We start from the raw sequence: 18,847 nt of genomic DNA on the forward strand, positions 1-18,847 counted from the left end.
CCCAGGATTCTATTGACAGTTGGTGACAGCCTTTCAGCTTTCTCAGGTGAGAGCTAAGAAGTCCCCAGGTTTTGAATTTGGCCTTCCTTGAGAGTTGAATGACCTCCTGCCTGTGCTCAAGGCTCCACAGGCTGGAGCCTCCTTCCTTACACTGCCTCTCCCTCACCCTCATCCGCTAGCCACATAAGCCACTTCAGTGGCCATTGCTGCATAGTGATAGTGCCCACGGTGTCAGTCAGACCTCATATCCTACTAGCCAAGTGTTCCATGAAGCCTCCAAAAGGTCTTGTTCCATTCTGAGACAATGCCTTTGGGCCCCTCGGATCTCTGGTCATGTGGCAAATTAGTCTATGACTGTTGCACCCTGAGGCAGGGTCCATGGCTATGTGCCCGCTGTGCTCACAGTGTCCAGCCCAACATAACCACTATGCAATTCTCTGTGGAGCTATCAGTGTCACTCCCCTGGATAAGCACCACAGGAAAGAAGAAAGGGTAGGAACCTCTGACGTTGACTTTCCCTTGACTTTTCTGACACCCCCTTCCCCCATACAGGCTCTGTTTGAACATTAACACAGCTACTTGGCTCAAGGCAGAGAACAAAGTGCAGCCTTCCCCTCCTCCCTCTTTATAAGGGACCAGTGCATCATAAGAGGATCTTTCTTGAATCTCAGTTTCTGGAACGAGTATTCCTTCAAAAGCCTGGAAGCAGTAGGGCAGCCATGGGGCTGCTGATTGGAGATGATTTATGGGCTGTAGTCATATTCACAGTCATCTTCCTGCTTCTGGTGGACCTGGTGCACCGGCGCCAGCGCTGGACTGCCTGCTACCCTCCAGGCCCTGTGCCATTCCCTGGGCTGGGAAACCTGCTGCAGGTGGACTTTGAGAACATGCCATACAGCTTATACAAGGTGAGAAAGGTGGTAGTGGAGGACAGAAGAAGTCAGAGTGACCCAGGCAGCACGTGGTGGTGTCGAAGCCACCGGAAAGACAGAAAGATGGCCCCCAAGAGAAAAAAAGAGTTGTTGGGAAAACAAAGTGGAGTGTGTGTGTGTGTGTGTGTGTGTGTGTGTGTGTGCAATAGTCTCTTCCTGCTGTGTGGTCTCAGGCCTGGCTGCCTATCTTAGGAACCTGAATTTCTTCTTGTATGGTGGAGTATGAAGGGACCCAAGGATCTTGTTCAGTCTGAGTCACAGCTGAATGATGATATTTGCTATGAGGTCTTTGTTGAATTGAGAAGATTGGTTGCCAAGCAACAAGGTGCCCCAACTATAGGCTAGGGATGTAGGTCTGTGATAGAGCATTTGCCCAGCATATGTCAGGAACAAGGTTCAATAAGTTCTATATATGTGTATGTACACACACACACACACACACACACACAGAGAGAGAGAGAAAGAGAGAGAGAGAGAGAGAGAGAGAGAGAGAGAGAGAGAAGCAGAGACTTGTATGAAGAGTATTGATCTTCCACTCTGCTGGAAACCTCTACTTCCTATGTGTTCTGTCCTATTTCAGCTTCGAAACCGCTATGGCAATGTGTTCAGCCTACAGATGGCCTGGAAGCCCGTGGTTGTGGTCAATGGACTGAAGGCAGTGCGGGAACTGCTGGTGACCTATGGAGAAGACACTTCTGACCGCCCCCTAATGCCCATCTATAATCACCTAGGCTATGGGCACAAATCAAAAGGCAAAGCTCTATAGTGGGGGCAAGGCAGGGAGAGTAGGGCTTGAGAGGGGTGAGCAGAAGATAGACAGACCTAATGGAGATGATGCGGTCCAGCAAGGCAAGGGAAAAACACTGGGGTGGAGCCTACGAAATGCAAGGTGCCAGTATGTGCTAGAAAAGTGCTGGGCACTGACTGCTAAGACTGACCACAGAGAAATGTTGGGAACAGAGGAGACAACATAGCTAGGTGCCCTCGGTTACACACAGATGTGTCTGCAGGTGTGATCCTTGCACCTTATGGACCCGAGTGGCGAGAGCAGCGGCGATTTTCTGTGTCTACCCTGCGTGACTTCGGCCTGGGCAAGAAATCACTGGAGCAGTGGGTGATGGAGGAGGCTGGACACCTCTGTGATGCTTTCATCAAGGAGGCCGGTGGGTGATGTTAGAGATGGAGAGTGTGAGCAGGGACTGATGGGCACTATCATGACTTGCTTGCATCTCTGATCCTAGAACATCCCTTCGATCCCAGCCCCCTCCTAAGTAAAGCTGTGAGCAACGTGATCGCCTCCCTCGTTTATGCTCGTCGATTTGAGTATGAAGACCCTTTCTTCAACAGGATGCTCAAAACATTGAAGGAAAGCTTAGGAGAAGACACTGGCTTCGTCGGAGAGGTATGTGGCTCAGAGCAGTGGGCCTGGCCACTTCTGTGCTATAAATTCTATCAGAGTAAGTATGAATTCAGGGTGGGTGGGTCAGGGCCTGGTGTGATAGCCAAGTGCAGGGAGAAAGGCTTGGGTGTTGACAAACCTCAGATAAGTGGAGGGGAGGAGCAGACCAAGGTCAATGGCTCTAGAAAGGGGGTGAGCCTGCAGGGAAATCACACAAGCCTGTTATATTTGAAGGGTAGAATATTTCTTTTCTTCACCCTGAGCTACAGAGAGCATGCAGGCTAGAACTGGGGAAGAAGCAGGTGATGGGTAGGGACAGATTCGGAGTCCATTGTGGAAGAGGCTAAGAACTGTGACTGGTCCAGGTAAACACTGAGCAGAAACAGCACCCAGGGGCAAAAGAGCTAGATGGTCAGTGGGCAAATGAGCCTAACAAGCAAGCCTGGAGACCTGAGCTGGACACCTGAGTCCCATATAAGGGATAAAACTTACTCTATAAGTTGTTCTCTAATGACAAAACATGAGTCACTGCACATGCGGTAGTGTACAGGCAAGCACATGTGTGTATGTGTGAAATTATGAATTCTTAATTAGAAAGAAAAGCAACTGGACCTGTTTTGTTTCTTTCACAGGTGCTGAATGCCATCCCAATGCTACTACACATCCCTGGTTTGCCTGACAAAGCCTTCCCCAAGCTGAATTCATTCATAGCCTTAGTGAATAAGATGTTAATTGAGCACGAGACGACCTGGGATCCTGCACAGTCACCCCGAGATTTGACTGATGCCTTCCTGGCTGAGGTGGAGAAGGTGAATGGCAGCTCCAAGAGATCTGGCCAGGGGCTGTGCGCTGAGGTCCTGTGAGCTATGAGGCCAGATGGGTAGAGTCCTGTGCATCACCAAGTAACTCAGCCCCTGGGTTTCCGGGGAATAATGGGAGGCCACTGTGGGATAACTCCTCCCTACTGAGCCCACCCTTTCTGTCTGGCCCAGGCCAAGGGGAATCCTGAGAGCAGCTTCAATGATAAGAACCTTCGCATAGTGGTGATTGACCTGTTCATGGCAGGGATGGTGACCACCTCAACCACACTGTCCTGGGCCCTGCTGCTCATGATCCTGCATCCAGATGTGCAGCGTGAGCCTGGTGGGGCTGGGAGGGAGGGCGAGAGGCATTTGAGAAACTAGTGGCTCCCGCATTAGCTTGACCTAGGCTCCCACAGTCTGATGGGAATCTTATCCATCTTATTAAAACCAGTGGCTCACATTCAAGGATGAGCAGCTTAGAGATCCTATCTATCTAGGCCGTGTCCACCAGGAAATTGACGAGGTCATAGGGCAGGAGCGGCGTCCAGAGATGGCAGACCAGGCCCGCATGTCCTACACCAACGCGGTCATTCATGAGGTGCAACGCTTTGCAGACATCATCCCAACAAATGTACCACATATGACATGCCGAGACATTAAATTCCAAGACTTCTTCATCCCCAAGGTAGGCGTGGGTACCCTGGTCCGAGAATCCTCATGGGGCAAACATGGGTGATAAACTCCAAGACCACCACACACTGGATTTCCACATGGGAACAGGATGGAGCTAGGTGTGAGTACACTGCAGCCATTGCCCAAGATTCCCTGGGGAAAAGGATGGCCAGTGAAGTGAGCTTAAGGGGTTTTAGGAGGCACTGCAGACGGAAACTTTGTCACAGGGCCTTGGATGGTACAAGAGAAGGTGCTCAGAGGCTCCAGGGGTGAGGGTGAATGAAAGGATCCAGTGTGTGAGGTAGAGACTGTGCCTGTGAACTTGGTGACCATGGCCTAGGCAGGCCCACCCTGGCCCATCTTCACAACATGTGCCTCCTGCCAGGGGACGACCCTCATCCCCAACCTGTCCTCCGTGCTGAAGGATGAGACTGTCTGGGAGAAGCCCCTCCGCTTCTATCCTGAACACTTTCTGGATGCCCAGGGCCACTTTGTGAAGCATGAGGCCTTCATGCCATTCTCAGCAGGTGACTGCAGGCTACTTGGCTGCCTGTCTTTTCTCAGGGTGCCTTGGAGGGTGAAGCCCCAATGAGGTCCTAGATTAACTGAACCCTCTCCCACCCACAGGTCGCAGAGCATGCCTAGGGGAGCCCCTGGCCCGCATGGAGCTCTTCCTCTTCTTCACCTGCCTCCTGCAGCGCTTTAGCTTCTCAGTGCCCGATGGACAGCCCAGACCCAGGGATTATGGCACCTACTCATTGCCAGTTACTCCAGAGCCCTACCAGCTCTGTGCAGTGGCTCGATAGCAGGGGCAATGGTCCTACCTTCCCCCAAGTTTGGCCTGATTGATGTTCAATAAACAAGTTCTGTGTCTGCAACCCAGATTCTTGGTCCATCCCCCACTCTTATCTCAATTGTGTCTCAAGACAACAGTCTGTAAACCTTCTTGCCCCTCTGTCTCAGCCCAACCCATGAACAATTTTAATGCTGTGAGAATTAAGTTTATTACTCCAGGAGTAGTGGCCTCCAGTAAAGCACATGGGAGGATGAAACAAGATGATGGCAAGTTCAAGTCCTGCATGGGTTATATAAACTGGACTACTTCTTAATGAGAAAGGGACGAGGGATGGGTAATCATCATGGAGTGCTGAAGGGAGGAAGTAGGGTGGAATGAAAGGGAGGAGAGAGGGAAGCATCCAGATAGTAGTTTGTGGGACGCCTGACTCGCCAGCAAGAAAGACACCACAATAGGATCCTTCTGCACACGTTTATTGGGCTGCACATTGACTGTGTAGGCGAAAGACCCCGAGCCCTGGGCCTCTCACTCTTATATACTATCAGTTCCCATCCACTCACAGCAGGCCACATCACCTCACCAGGTACGCAGCTTCAGCTAATCAGGGCAGCAGGGGCATATCTCCACCAAAATGGCTTTGCCAGTAACCTGGTACACCTGCGCAGCCTCACGATGTTTGTGGCTTATATGAGGAAGTCAGGTGCAAGTCATACGACTTAGCTGCAGTCTCTGGCACCTTCTTGGGACTGCTGCCACACCTGCTCCTCACATTTCCCCCTTTTTTCTTTTTTGGCAGAGAGAATGTCTGTAGATAGCCCCCCGCAGCCATGCCCCTTACCCGTCCTTGGGAGACAAACAGCATTGGTTTGATCCCTGTCTTAGGTTGGTGACATGCCCAGGGAGTCTTATCCGTCACTGACTACTTCTCTGTCATGCCAAGCCACACTTGGGGAGATTGTGTTTTGCTTGCGGCAGGTGCATCAAAAGGCCAGGATGTTGATTAATCTATGGCCAGATCTTAATTGCTGCAAGCAAGCCTCATGGGTGAAGGTAGAGGTCTGATCCCCAGTGTGCAAGCATAGGGGCCTTACACAAAACCATCCCTTGGGCTCGTCACCCAGAGAGGTCTTGGCCAGCTCCCGTGTCGTTTTTCCTGGGGGAAGGGAACTAGGACACCAAACCTTCATGCAATCAGACGTGCCTTCCAGAGGATGCCAACAGCAAGCTATCCTCTGTGCAGTGCTTAGCCTCGCAACCCATGACATAATGCAGCATAATTTCTTTTAGAGCGCAAACCAAATCTGAGGAGATTGTCCCGCCTCCACTGCAGCAAAAGCTTATGCCACCATGACGAAAGTGCAGGTCTGCACACACTGCACCTGACACATGTGCCAAACACACAACACACACACACACTACTACAAGCATACATCCCAGGGCTCCCATCCCCGCTCATCAGCCCTGAAGCAAGGGATAGACAGTTTGTAAACAAAGCAACTTGAAAAGGCAAAGGTACAAAGCAAGGTATCCTAGTCACAACAACCAAATGATATAACGAATATCACTACTACAATTAACATTCTTATAAACAATAAACACAAAAGGAGATCACATACAAACAGGCATAGCCAGAAAAGAAAATTCCTTCCTCCAGCAAATTGAAATACAGAAGTTTCAAACACATTAGAACCATTCCAATAAAATTTGCATTACCCCAGGCCCCTCCTGCCACCATGCTTAGGGGGGAAAGATCAGTGCAACTACAATTCACCCCACATAACAACCATACATATAAGGGGCACTGCCCAAGGTGGAAGGGAATCAGGAACACTCCTACACAAAGAAAAGAAGGGCCCATCTAGGTTGAGAGGGTATAGTGCCATTGCCCTTGGATATACTGGCAGGCCACAACCCTCGAATCCAGGTAACATTAGCTTTAGTAGATACAGCTGAACACAAATATTTCACTCATCTGTGAAATATTTTGAATCATCTGAAAACACAACAATCCCTTTAGCTGAAGCAGCATAGAAAAAAGGCAATTGTAGCGAAGCATTAGATGTAAAGAATTAAGCAAACACTTGAATGCATCAATGACATGGGTTTCAGGAACACAGCCCCAATGTAGCTCTTCAGTTCTCACTAGCCGGAGCATTCCCAGCCACAGGAACATCCACGTCCTCATAGCTCCACCTGCCCTGAATTGCTTTGGTCAGCCACTCCGGGACCTGCAGCTGTTGTCGATGATCCTGAGGAAACACAAACAGACCCTCTCTCCCAAACCAATTGAGAGCACTCCTCTCTTACCTGATTCAGCGCCTCATTGTCTCTCTGGAGTTCTGTGCCACATCTTTCTCTATCTTCTATGCAATTTCTCACTAACTTCCAGACTAGCAAAACCCCTTTTGGTAAAACCCTCTGTTCCTCTGCAAACCTCAATTCCCCATGGTGCTTGGTGCAACTTGTCCCAAAACCGTGAACCTTAACTTGTTCCAAAACCATGAACCTTAACTTGTCCCAAAATCAGGAACCTTATCATTACTTTGTGCCTGCTTCCTGGCAACTTTATATTTGCCTCTAAAACAACAGAACAAAAACAAACACGAATTGACAGACATGGACAATTTGGTGCACCAAAAACAGATAATAGACAGGCAGGGAATAGAACTTGGTGTCTCAAAGGGACCCAGGTATCCTAACCAGAGCTAAGAATATCTCCGTAGGAGCCAGAGAGGAAACAGGACGTCTCCCGTTTTCCTTCTGTCCCTAGGAGAGCTCTGAAATAGCTTATTTTCATTTTTCTCTTCTTATATTTCTTATTTTACTTATATTTCTGCGCATGCCTTCTTTTTCATTTCTCTCTGTTTCTGATATGCTTCCCTGGTGCTCCTGCAAAAGTTGCTACCCTTATCAAGGCAAGCGACAATTACCGGACCTACTGCGTAAGAAAGCATACCTCTCAGAGACTCACATTAACTTCTTTTTACTTACCGGTACCACTGTTCCCCAGCTGAAGAGTTCTGAATCCACGCAGTTGAATCCTTCTCAACAGTCTGTGTTGCAGGAACACTTCATTAACCGCTCCTTCCCCGTGATGCAGTTCTGAATCCTCCCTGTAACAGGGGGTTTTCGCTCATGCCTGAAGATGTTACTTCCCGGGTTTCGGCACCATTTGTGGGACGCCTGACTCGCCAGCAAGAAAGACACCACAATAGGATCCTTCTGCACACGTTTATTGGGCTGCACATTGACTGTGTAGGCGAAAGACCCCGAGCCCTGGGCCTCTCACTCTTATATACTTTTAGTTCCCATCCACTCACAGCAGGCCACCTCACCTCACCAGGTACGCAGCTTCAGCTAATCAGGGCAGCAGGGGCATATCTCCACCAAAATGGCTTCGCCAGTAACCTGGTACACCTGCGCAGCTCTCACGATGTTTGTGGCTTATATGAGGAAGTCAGGTGCAAGTCATACGACTTAGCTGCAGTCTCTGGCGCCTTCTTGGGACTGCTGCCACACCTGCTCCCCACAGTAGTTGTGCTGGTGTTCCCTGGTTGACCTTATATCATACATAAAGTCCTACCAATGGCTGCTGGGTTGGTCACACATTGCACACAGAAGTCAAGCCCAAGGGTTACTGTGAGGAAAGTGTGAGTGGCTTGTGCTGGAAACAGTCCAAATCTTGTTCTGGTGACAATGTTGACAAAGACCCTAAGACCCTGAAGAGCCACAAATGGTGGTTAAGTCTGCTCTCACAACTAGAAAAGCTGCTGTCTTCATACTCAGGCTTGCAGGAGTCAAAGGATGTGGAATAAATCTGATGAAGCAAAAGGGGACATGTCAGACTCCAGGAAGATGGGCAGGATCCAGCTGTCCTGTGTGTCTGTCCAGACAGAGAAGGGTCCTCCCTGCAACAGTGTGTGAAAATGTACTAGATGCTACTTACTGGGAAACTTAATGTACTGACTGGGAAACTTCAAGTATTTTGGAGTCTTGAAAGTCTGTGGGTTTGGTGGGGCCAGGGAGGACAGTTTTAGTGGCATGTGACACTCCACAAGGTTCACTTTAGACTCCATATAATCTGAGGCCAGACTATAGCATCCCAAGACCCTGACCTATATGGTCTGCCTTGCAACCCAGTTGTGTGCAGACACTGATTTTGCTTTTGCTTTTGTGAAAAAGGAATTGTTCTCCCATGGGCTCTATTTAAATGTGAATACTAAGGATGCTCCTTTCACAGCTCATCGCTCATCACACACTGGTTTGTAGAATGAACAGGACCAAATACTCATCATACTGAGGAAAGAACCCTTCCTTGTGCCTACAGAAATAATCACATCTTTTTACTACACACTCTTCTTTTTCCCACCTCTCTCCTTCATTGTTATTGCATATCCATGGTTATTTGCCTGCATTCATGCAGTGTGCACAGAACAGAAAAGAGTGTAAGATTCCCAGGGACTTGAGTTGCTGTTACTTGTAAATCATCTTGTGGGTGTTGGGAGTCAAGCCTTGGTGGTCATATCTGAGATGACCTAGAAGATGTGACATTCCTAGCCACAAGCTCCAGATCTCAGGCTCTGAATGTAGATCAGTGATAGAGCATTTGCCCAACACACGGGAGGGCCTGAGTACAATAAGTACCAAAACCACAAGAAAAGCAGCCTTGTGTGATGAGACAAGACATGGAGCCTTGTGTGCCAAACCTGATTCTTGAAGTCTGATGGGCCTCTCCTTTGGAGGTGTGTTCTGGCCCCTGGCCTTATTTGCTACAACCCTGCAGAGATGTGTTTTCCTTACAGGTGGCATTTAAGGAGGCATTTCTGATCAATGGACAGAGGTTTCTGCAGAACACACTCATGCAAACCATCTGTCAGTGTTCATAGTTGACTACCCAGGCTTCATGCCCAGCTCTGAGGTCAAGAGGTCAAGTGGGCAGAGTTGTTCAGAGATGGGTGTGGGACTTAGGAAGCAACAGGTAGTGCCTAGTGGTGGTGCTATGTGGTCAGGTCATCAAGGGAAAGTCATTGATTTCAAGAGAGAACACGAGGGACATGTGCTGGTGTGAGGCCGCGGCATTTTGGAGAACTCATGGGGGAAACTGAACCCAAAGGAACCCACACGAATGGAGGAATGTGGGTAGCAGAGAACAAACCATCCAACTATCCTTGGTTATGTCCATAGTGAAGTGTGCATGTGTCATTGTGATGGTTTGTAAATGATCAGCCCAGGGAGTGGCATTAGTAAGAGGGGTGGCCTTGTTGAAGTAGGTTGTCACTGTGGGTGTGGGCTTTAATACTCTCATCCTCACAGCCAGCAAACCAGTATTCTGGTAGTATCCTTGCGATGAAGATGTAGAACTCTCAGCTCATCTTGCACCATGCCTGCCTGGATGTTGCATGTTTCTGCCTTGATGATAATGGACTGAACTTTGACTCTGTAAGCCAGCTCCAATTAAATGTTGTCTTTATAAGAGTTGCCTTGGTCATGGTGTCTGTTCACAGCAGTAAAACCCTAACTAAGACAGAAGTTGGTACCAGGAACTGGGGTATTGCTGTGATAGGTCTGAGCATGCTTTTGTTTGGAAGAATGTGGATTTTGGGACTTTGTGTTTGGAAAAGCCATGGAATGTTTTAAGTGGGGCTTAATGGGCCATCCTAACAGGAATATGGAAGACTTTGTTACTGAGAGTGATTTGAATTGTTGAGACCTGGCCCAAAAGGTTTCAGTGGAGAATTTTAATATGTGGTCTAGAGACAGTTTTTGTGGTATTTTGGGTGAAGAATGTGGCTACTTTTGGCCCTTGTCTGAAGAGTCTGCATGAGGCTAAGGTGAAGAAACTCAAATTAATTGCATTGACAATGGAAGTCTCAGAGATGTTCATCATAGACTTTGTTCTCTGGCTAAGCCTCATGAAGAGCATTTTAAACAAGTATAGCAAGCTGGAAAAGAAAAATATAAAATATATGATTGGAGTACTAGAGAGGCACCAGGAACTGAAATGGAGCTGAGTCCTGTGTTCAAGAATATTAAATTGAATTAAGGGAGTATTGACCATATGGAAAGATACCACCCAGCTAAACTTAGATCCAGGCATGGTAGTACAAGCCTTTAATCCCAGTAGGCAAAGATAATCAGATCTCTGAGTTCAAGGACAGTCTAGAACAGAGCAAGTTCTAGGTGAAGAAAACCTTAAATCCAGGCTTGGTGGACCAAACCTTTCGTCCCACTGATTAGGAGACAGGCATGTAGATCTCTTTTTCAAAGTCAGTCTACAGAGCAACTTCCAGTTTGGCCAACCTTATGCATTGAAGGAGTTGGAAAAGAGGAAGCTAGTGTTAATGTAATAGATCAAACAAGAGGGCCATGTTTCAGCCCCTGCAAGCAGCAGAACTCGACAGCTTTGGCCACGTGGCACTGGTTTTAGAATCCAGAATAAAGGAATGAAAAGGACAATTGTTGCTGGTTAGCTGGAGCTAAGAAATTAGTGGTGACTAAGAATAGACCAGCATCACTGAGGCTAAATATTCTAGGAAGTATTTTCTGAGAGCACAAAGAAGCTGTGTTTCAGAGATAGCCAAAGCTGTACCTTCTGTAGCAGCTGGGCTTGGTAATATGTAAGAGTCACCCAGGTGGTACTGGTTTTGAAAGCATGAAGGGGTCATGAAGAGCAGCTGAGACTTGGCACTGTGAGAAGCCATGAAAGGTCATTGGCGAAGGTGCAGCCTCGATTGAGGTTGACAGCCCAGGAGTGAAGGGATCATTCAGATTTGAGGCTTGGCACCATGAAGAGAGTCTATGGGAGCTATTGATAAAGCTTAAAGTGCTACAGAGGGCAGAGCTGGAGATGTGATGCCAGCTCTTTGGAGAAGTCTAGAAGATCATGTGTGGATACCAGAACAAGAAGCTGTAACATTGAAGTTGCCTTGGAGACTCCAAGATGTTTGAGATTCCAGAGCCATTCCTATCTGCTGAGAAAATCTGCTGAGAATGGAGCCAGTGCAGGAGAAAGAAGTTTGTTGCAGTCAAAAAGATGAAAAAGGAGTTGAAGATCTGAAGACTGCTTTGACAGCAGACATGGAGTTGCAGTTTGGAGTTTGCCCAGCTGGTTTTCTGTATTGCTTTGAGTATTACTGTTAAGTGATTGGAGGAATCTCAGAAGAGACCTTGAACTTTGGACTTTTAACATTGTTGAAACTGCTATAGACTATGGAACCTTTGAAGTTGGACTAACTATAATTTGCATTTTGCTATGTTTAGGTATGGCCCTTATAGACTCATATGTTTGAACAAGCCTATGGGGGCCAGGGAGTAGAATGTTATAGTTTGTATATGCTTGGCCCAGGGAGTGGCACTATTAGAAGGTGTGGCCCTGTTGGAGTATGTGTGTCACTGTGGGCATTAAGACCCTCCTTCTAGATGACTGGGAGCCAGTATTCTTCTAGGAGTCTTCAGATGAAGATGTAGAACTCTCAGGCCTGCCTGCATCATGCCTGCCCAGACACTGCCATGCTTCTGCCTAGATAATAATGGACTAAACCTCTGAACCTGTAAGGCAGCCCAAATTAAATCTTGTTCTTTATAGGAGTTGTCTTGGTCATGTTACCTGTTCACAGCAGTAAAACCCTATGACACATGTTCACTCCCTTCAGCCCCATAGGAAAAGTCACAGCATGTTTTATAGTTCAGTTCTATCAGCTATCTTAGAGTGGTCTTGGAGTTGGGTGCCATGGAAAAGGGGGACCACTAGTGTCCCCTTTTTCATATGTCTTTCTGTTATTGGACATTTGTGAACTATGTGGCTGTGGGCATGGATGTCCCATGACCCTTCGGGGAGGAGCTTCCTTTTCCTTCTCTATGTATTCTCAAAGGGGAAGTCCTGGTTGATAACATCCTTTGTAGTTTTTATCAAGGAATTCCTGTACAGTTGTCCTCAGAGATGGTTGACACTCTCTGAAGATTGCACAAGGCTCTTCATGCTCTAGCCCCCTGGAATCCTCTGTTTCCAGGGCTGTTTTGATAGAACCACAAAGTGTGGTTGTAGCTTCATTGTCCTAATAATAGTGACAGTGGGCATTGTTTATGTGATTGTTGGCTGTCTGTCTGTTCACTTGGCTCAAATGTCTTTGCAAGCCTTTGGCTCATGCTTGCTTCACATATGTGATAACACAATTTAATTTCTGATTCTTACTGTCTTGTAAGACTTCTGGGCTGCCATTTGTTTCTTCCTCCATGCTTTTTTTCTCTTCCTCCCTTTTAACAGTGACTGTGTTAAAAGACATTTGGTATTTATTTATTTATTTATTTTACTTAGGTGTATGTAAGGTTCTACCTGTGTATTCGGAGATAAGATGAACTTGGTTCAGTCAGGAGGAGTAGAAGCACTGTGTGGTTACAAGAGCTAGCAATCAGACTGTAGGCTGGGTGGCATGGGTTTACTCACCAAAGGCATCTCAGCAGCCAGAAAGTGACCTGTGACATGGATTTTTTAACTATTATGAAAATCCAGTTTGGCTTTAGTTCTTTGATTGTTGGACCATTCAGACTTTGTTCTTTGCAAACAAAAGCCTATTTGAACCTGAGAACAGTTTTACAAACTCCAACTACTTCTTCAGCATGGGAGGAGGAAATGGAGGATGGTTCATTGTCATGATCCTGCTTAGCAGTCCCCTTTTGTGCATTTTAGGAATTCAGAAAATACACGCCCAGGAATTACCTATGAGGTTAATTATCAATACTTTATATTTTGTTATATACTAATTGCTTCATTACAAGTGTTGGTTCTGTGGTTTGAGTTTTCATAGGTACCAGCCCATGGTAATGGGCCATAGTCCTACTATGGCCTCACACCGTAATGGGTACAAGAGCCATCCAAGGATGAAAGCATCACCAATCCTAGCCAACCTTGGCCATCCTTTGTCCAAACTAAGTTTTCCTAGTGCAATACTCAAGAGTCACAATCATGCAAGTGAGTCACATCACACTTCCCAGAATGCTTAGGGAGAGTATGAAGACATAGAGATGTCCCTGCACCTCCCTGCTGGTCATTATTTCAAGGAAATATGGCAGATTGAAGACAGGAAAGAATAAATGGTGCACAGGACAGAGTCCAGGGGAGGCATGCCCAGGATCCAAATGTTTTCTTCAAGTGGAGTCCAAAGGACAGTGATCAAATTATCTGTAGATATGTGCTGCCCAGTGTAGGCCACGGATGCAGTCCCAGCTTCCTGTTCTGGACATGGCACATCTGTGCTCTGACATGAGTATCCAGACCCCAGTACCCCTAAAATCACTTGATCCTGACAGACCACAGTTATTACCATGGCTGAGAAGACATGGACTGAGGATGAAGGGAAGTAGAGAGTTCCAGAAGGCAGAGGGTTAGCAGAGCATTCAGGTCCTCTCCCAAGAGCTGGAGACAGAGAGGAAAGCCATTACAGCACACAGTGTGTTACATCTCTCACCTTTCTGTGCACTTACCTCATAAGAATTCATTTACCTGATTTCGGAAAAACCCATCCTGAGTCGGCCTATCCCTCACTGGGGCCATCACCCAGTCTGCACCACTGCTTCTCTTTGATAATATCATGTATGACACAAACAGAGATGAGAGGCCGAATGTGTTGTCTCAGCACAGACACGCAGGTTTAATCATCAGGCACCAGAAGTTACTCTGGAAGTGTCCTGGAGCAAATCAGGAGGAACCCAGCATCTTGAATCTGTCAGTGACCTGAGCAAATTTTCTCCCTAATCTCACACTGACCATGATCCATGTGGTGTCCCGCCTCCCATGCAGGTCTCCTTTCAGGCCAACTTGAGGCTTGAGAAAGTCTCTTGTCTTTCCCCTAAACTATGGTGCCATTGTAGGGAACTACTATACGCAGGGCCAAGAGGCATGGACAGGAAGATGGAGTAAACATAGGGTGGGGGTGGGGGAGGGTTCAGGCCAGCAATAAGCATGGAGTCACCCACAGCCCCAGTAACTCAAAGGTGGTCAGTGCTGGGATGGCATGGTCAGCAGAGAGGAGGGGACCCATGTGTAGTCCTCGCTGTGGGGCTGCATGGTGTGGGCACCACTCAGCCCCTGACTCCCTTCTGCCACACCGAAGGTGCAACAGACAGGGTCTGCCTGAATTCCACTGGGACTTCTGAGCCTTTGATCTTCAGAGGTCTGGATCCAGCAAGGACATGGACTGAGTCTCTTTTGACCCTAGCGAATGGTGAGCTGGCATGTGTGGTGTGCCCTGCAGTGCCCAACACACAAGCACCATTTGTTAGAAGGCTCAGGAGTCATTCTGTTTTCCTCATGACTACCTGCTTTGACCATAGGCCTCTGATATGAGGAGTAAGCTTCCCTACTTATCCATGTGAAAGATTGTTGCCAGGAGAGACTTACCCACCAAGAAACAGAGGGTGAATAAGAGACAGAGGCCAGCATTGAAAAGTTCCTGTCCCAACTTAGTGGCTCCCCCCGAGATTCTCAGATCATTTCTGAGCTCCCTTAGACTGGGTCTGAGAAATCTCGTGTTGTACATTTGACTGCCTGACCAACTGGATGACCACAGACCTGTACTGAAGATGGCACATGCTCCAGCTGCCTTCCCCCACTGGCCCTCACATACCCACAGGGACTCTAGCTGTCTTCCCCCATTGCCATTCCCTTGCTCATATGAATTTGAGTCTCTTTCTCTCAACTGCAGGAGACAGCCACCCACTACTCAAACACCCATAGAAGCCATTGACTGGATGCCAGTTAGTCCTCATGTCCTGCCAACAAAGTGCTCCATGAAGGACTAGGAGGTCTCATTCCTCTCTTATTCAATGTCCCCAAGCCCCCAAAGGTTTGAAAGTGTGGCATACAATGTTTGCACATAATGATCAGATCATCAATCTCGAAGTAGAGGTCTACTGGTCATTTACCTACAATGTTCAGCTCTTGGGAGTGACTGAACATCACTGGCCCCTCCCTATACCTAGACAAACAAAACACAGGATTGGGGCTGGACACAGAGGACAAAGGGCAACCCTGGCACTCCTTTATAAGGCAGTAGGATCCAAGCTTGGGGCTGTCTGATCCTAGGTGTTGTATTGAGTGTTGTTTATTGGTCTCTGGGAAGCCTGGGCAGCAGTGGGGCAGCCATGGAGCTGCTGGCTGGGACTGACCTGTGGCCTGTGGCCATAGTCACAGTCATCTTCATATTACTGGTGGACATGATAGACTGGTACCAGTGTTGGACTTCTCACTACCCACCAGGCCCTGTGCCATGGCCTGTGCTGGGTAACCTGCTGCAGGTGGACCTAGATAACATGCCATACAGCTTGTACAAGGCGAGTGACTTAGTGGTGGATGGCAACTGAGGTTATGGTGTCCATAGAAGCAAATAGTGGTGGTGGTGGGGTGTCAAGCCATAGGTCAGACAGGGATATGGGTCCGTAAGGGCAGACAGTCTTAGAAATTTCTTGGTGGATGTGACTTTTCAAGACAAATGTTTTGGGGGGGTCACAATCCAGGACATGAAGCAGGATGTGACAACAGGGTTCAGGCTGGCTCAACAGGGCATCAGCTATAGAGGTCTCAAGCCCCTTATGATTCTGTCAAAGATAAGGTCTTCCCATCATGCAAAGTCTGGTGCACCATGTCATTCATTACACTGAGTGGAGAGAGCGGTTAAGCTTGCCTGAATCTCTTGTTGCTCTGTGCTCTCTGGTCTCATTGCCCATGTCGAGGAACCAGAGTTTCTTCATGTGTGATAAAATGCTAAGGGGTCCCAGGACAGTTTTCTGGCTCTTGCAAGGTCCCACTTGGATGTCATATCTACTGTAATTCCTTTGCTGAACTTAAAAGATAAGATGTCACAGTGGTAGGCAGCCTCAGGCTGAGGATGGAGCTCAGTGAGGAGCATTTTCCCAGGATACATGAGGAGCAAGGCTCAATAACAAGCAAGACACACATACACACAGACACATACACAGATACACACACATACACCCAAACAAACACTCACACACATGCATGTGGATGCACATTAACATGTTCTCATACACATACACACTGGAATCCAAAAGTGTGCACTTAACACCTTGCCCATGTTTGCCCTTCTTCTAATGTCCTTATGTAGGTCTCCAGCAGAAGGTGTAGCCCAGATTAAAGGTGTGTGCCACCACATCTTTAATCCCAGATGACCTTGAACTCGGAGATATCCCTGTATTAATCTTCTGGAATTCATAGCCACTATGCCTCAAGATCTCAATGCCAAGATCCAAGTCAGAAACTTCTATCTCCCAACCTCCAGATTAGGATCACTGGTGAGCCTTCCAATTCTGGATTGTAGTTCATTCCAGATATAGTCAAGGTGATAACCAGGAATAACCACTACAGAGTCAGATGCAGATATTTATACCCAAGCAATGGACGAGCTTCTGCTCGTGACCCCTGTGGTTGAATTGGGGAAAAGCTGAAAGAAGCTGAGAAGGAGCTCAATCCTATAGAAAACCAGCAGTCTCAATTCCCCTGGGCCCCAGAGATCACTCAGACATTGAGCCACCAACCACACAGCACACAGCAACTGATATGAGGCCTCCCCCAACATGTATACAGCAGAGGACTGCCTGGTCTGAACTCAGTGAGAGAAGATACACCTAACACTCAAGAGACTTGAGGCCCCAGACTAAGGAGAGGTCCTACGGGGGTTGGAGTTTGGGGCATCGGGACATCCTCATGGAGACATGGAGAAGATGTATATGGGATGAAAAACAATCAGAAAGTGGACCAGGAGGGAGATGTAGACTGGACTGTTAAAAAAAAATTAAAGAATAAAAGAAAATAAAAAAGAAATCTCAGCTTTGCCTGCATCATGCCTGCCAAGACAATGCCATGCTCCTGCCTTTATGATAATGGACTAAACTTCTGAATCAGTAAGCCAGCCCCAGTTAATTTTTTTTTTTTTTTGCATAAGAATTTCCTTGGTCACAGTTTTTGTTCACAGTAGTAAAACCATAAGTAATATAGAAGTTGGTACCAGGAGTAGGGTATTGATGTGATAAGACTGACCATGTTTTTGCCTGGAAGAATGTAAATTTCAGGACTCTGGATTTGGAATGCAGTGAAATATTTTAAGTGGGGCTTAATGGGCCATTCTAGTAAGAATATGAAAGACTTCCTTGCTCAGATTGATTTAAACTGTGCAGTCCCGGACCAAGATGGCTTAGTGGAGAAGAATTTCAGTATGCGGGCTTGAGACAGTTTTTGTGGAATTTTTTGTAGAGTGTGCTGCTCTCTCTTCTTATCTGAAGAGTCTACCTTAGGCTAAGGTGAATAGATTTATATTAAGTACATTGACAAAGGAAATCTCAAAAAAGCCCAGCAGAAACTTTGTTTTCTGTTTAAATCTTATGAAGACCATTTTCAACAAGCAGAGTGAGCTGAGAGAAGAAAAATGTAATATACATGGTTCGAGCATTAAAGGAGCACCAGGGCGTGAAATGGAGTTGATTCCTGTGTTCAATAATATTGAATTGAATTAAGGGAGTGACCAAGCCACCTCAGTCATTCAACAGGCTCTCAAGGGAGGAAGGGAGGATAGAAAAGAAAAAGACATATAACATTATAACATGACTCCAGCCAGGGCTGAGTATGAAGTGGATATTTATTTTCCCAGTTAGCTTTTATACCATTGTGGGTACTTGCAGAGAATAGGGTCAGTTCTTAGATCAAAGACAAAGTGATCAAACAAGATAATAAACAAAGAGATCAAGCAAGGCAATAAACAAAGTCCCCTGGTCACTGTTTTTAGGGCTTCTCAGGATGACCCAGATAAAAGAAATGCCACACATTCCTTGGCTGAGTTTACCTTGATCTTTGTCTTATTCCAAATGTGATTATTCTTATCTGAGCCTACTTCCTTGAGCTCAGTGACCAGTACTTGCCAAATTTCTAGAAGTAGTCCCCAAAGCTCTCCACTTCTCCATTTTTATTTCATAAACAAGACTGTTTCTGTCTTAGGTTGTTCTGACAAGAATGCCTTCCTTTCCTGTCTTCAAATATGCATTTTCAAAAGCAATGCATTTCTTTCTTAGGTTGGTAAGGCGCTGTGCAGAATCTTATCCATATTTGACTGCCAGCCTGCTAAATTAATAACTCTGATTTGGGATCCATTTTTAGTTTCAATTCATGTATTTTGGTCATCAGCATGTTGATGTTGTTAAAGGCAAATTTTATCATAATGGGCAGGAGTATTAGTATTTC

At 46.9% G+C, this 18,847-nt stretch overlaps 1 protein-coding gene across 1 annotated transcript; it reads left to right on the forward strand.

Moving 5' to 3' along the window:
* The first annotated feature begins 637 nt into the window (after nt 1-637).
* On the forward strand, nt 638-4,684 carry LOC110310469 (cytochrome P450 2D26). The gene is made up of 9 exons (XM_021183456.3): nt 638-908; nt 1,513-1,684; nt 1,943-2,095; nt 2,174-2,334; nt 2,964-3,140; nt 3,324-3,465; nt 3,632-3,819; nt 4,192-4,333; nt 4,434-4,684. Exons 1-9 carry the CDS (start codon nt 720-722, stop codon nt 4,610-4,612), a joined length of 1,503 nt encoding a protein of 500 aa, XP_021039115.1. The 5' UTR covers nt 638-719; the 3' UTR covers nt 4,613-4,684.
* Nucleotides 4,685-18,847: the final 14,163 nt, after the last annotated feature.

Source organism: Mus caroli, unplaced genomic scaffold, assembly GCF_978045245.1.
Source record: "Mus caroli unplaced genomic scaffold, Mus_caroli_1 scaffold_16, whole genome shotgun sequence".
NCBI classification, from domain to species: Eukaryota; Metazoa; Chordata; class Mammalia; order Rodentia; family Muridae; genus Mus; species Mus caroli.

Bases quoted from the DNA above. Each gene is read 5' to 3' on its own strand.
- LOC110310469 (XM_021183456.3), top strand. From the start codon at position 720: ATGGGGCTGCTGATTGGAGATGATTTATGGGCTGTAGTCATATTCACA. The intron at 909-1,512 runs GTGAGAAAGGTG...GTCCTATTTCAG, and splicing joins TGCCATACAGCTTATACAAG to CTTCGAAACCGCTATGGCAA. The intron at 3,466-3,631 runs GTGAGCCTGGTG...CTATCTATCTAG, and splicing joins CCTGCATCCAGATGTGCAGC to GCCGTGTCCACCAGGAAATT.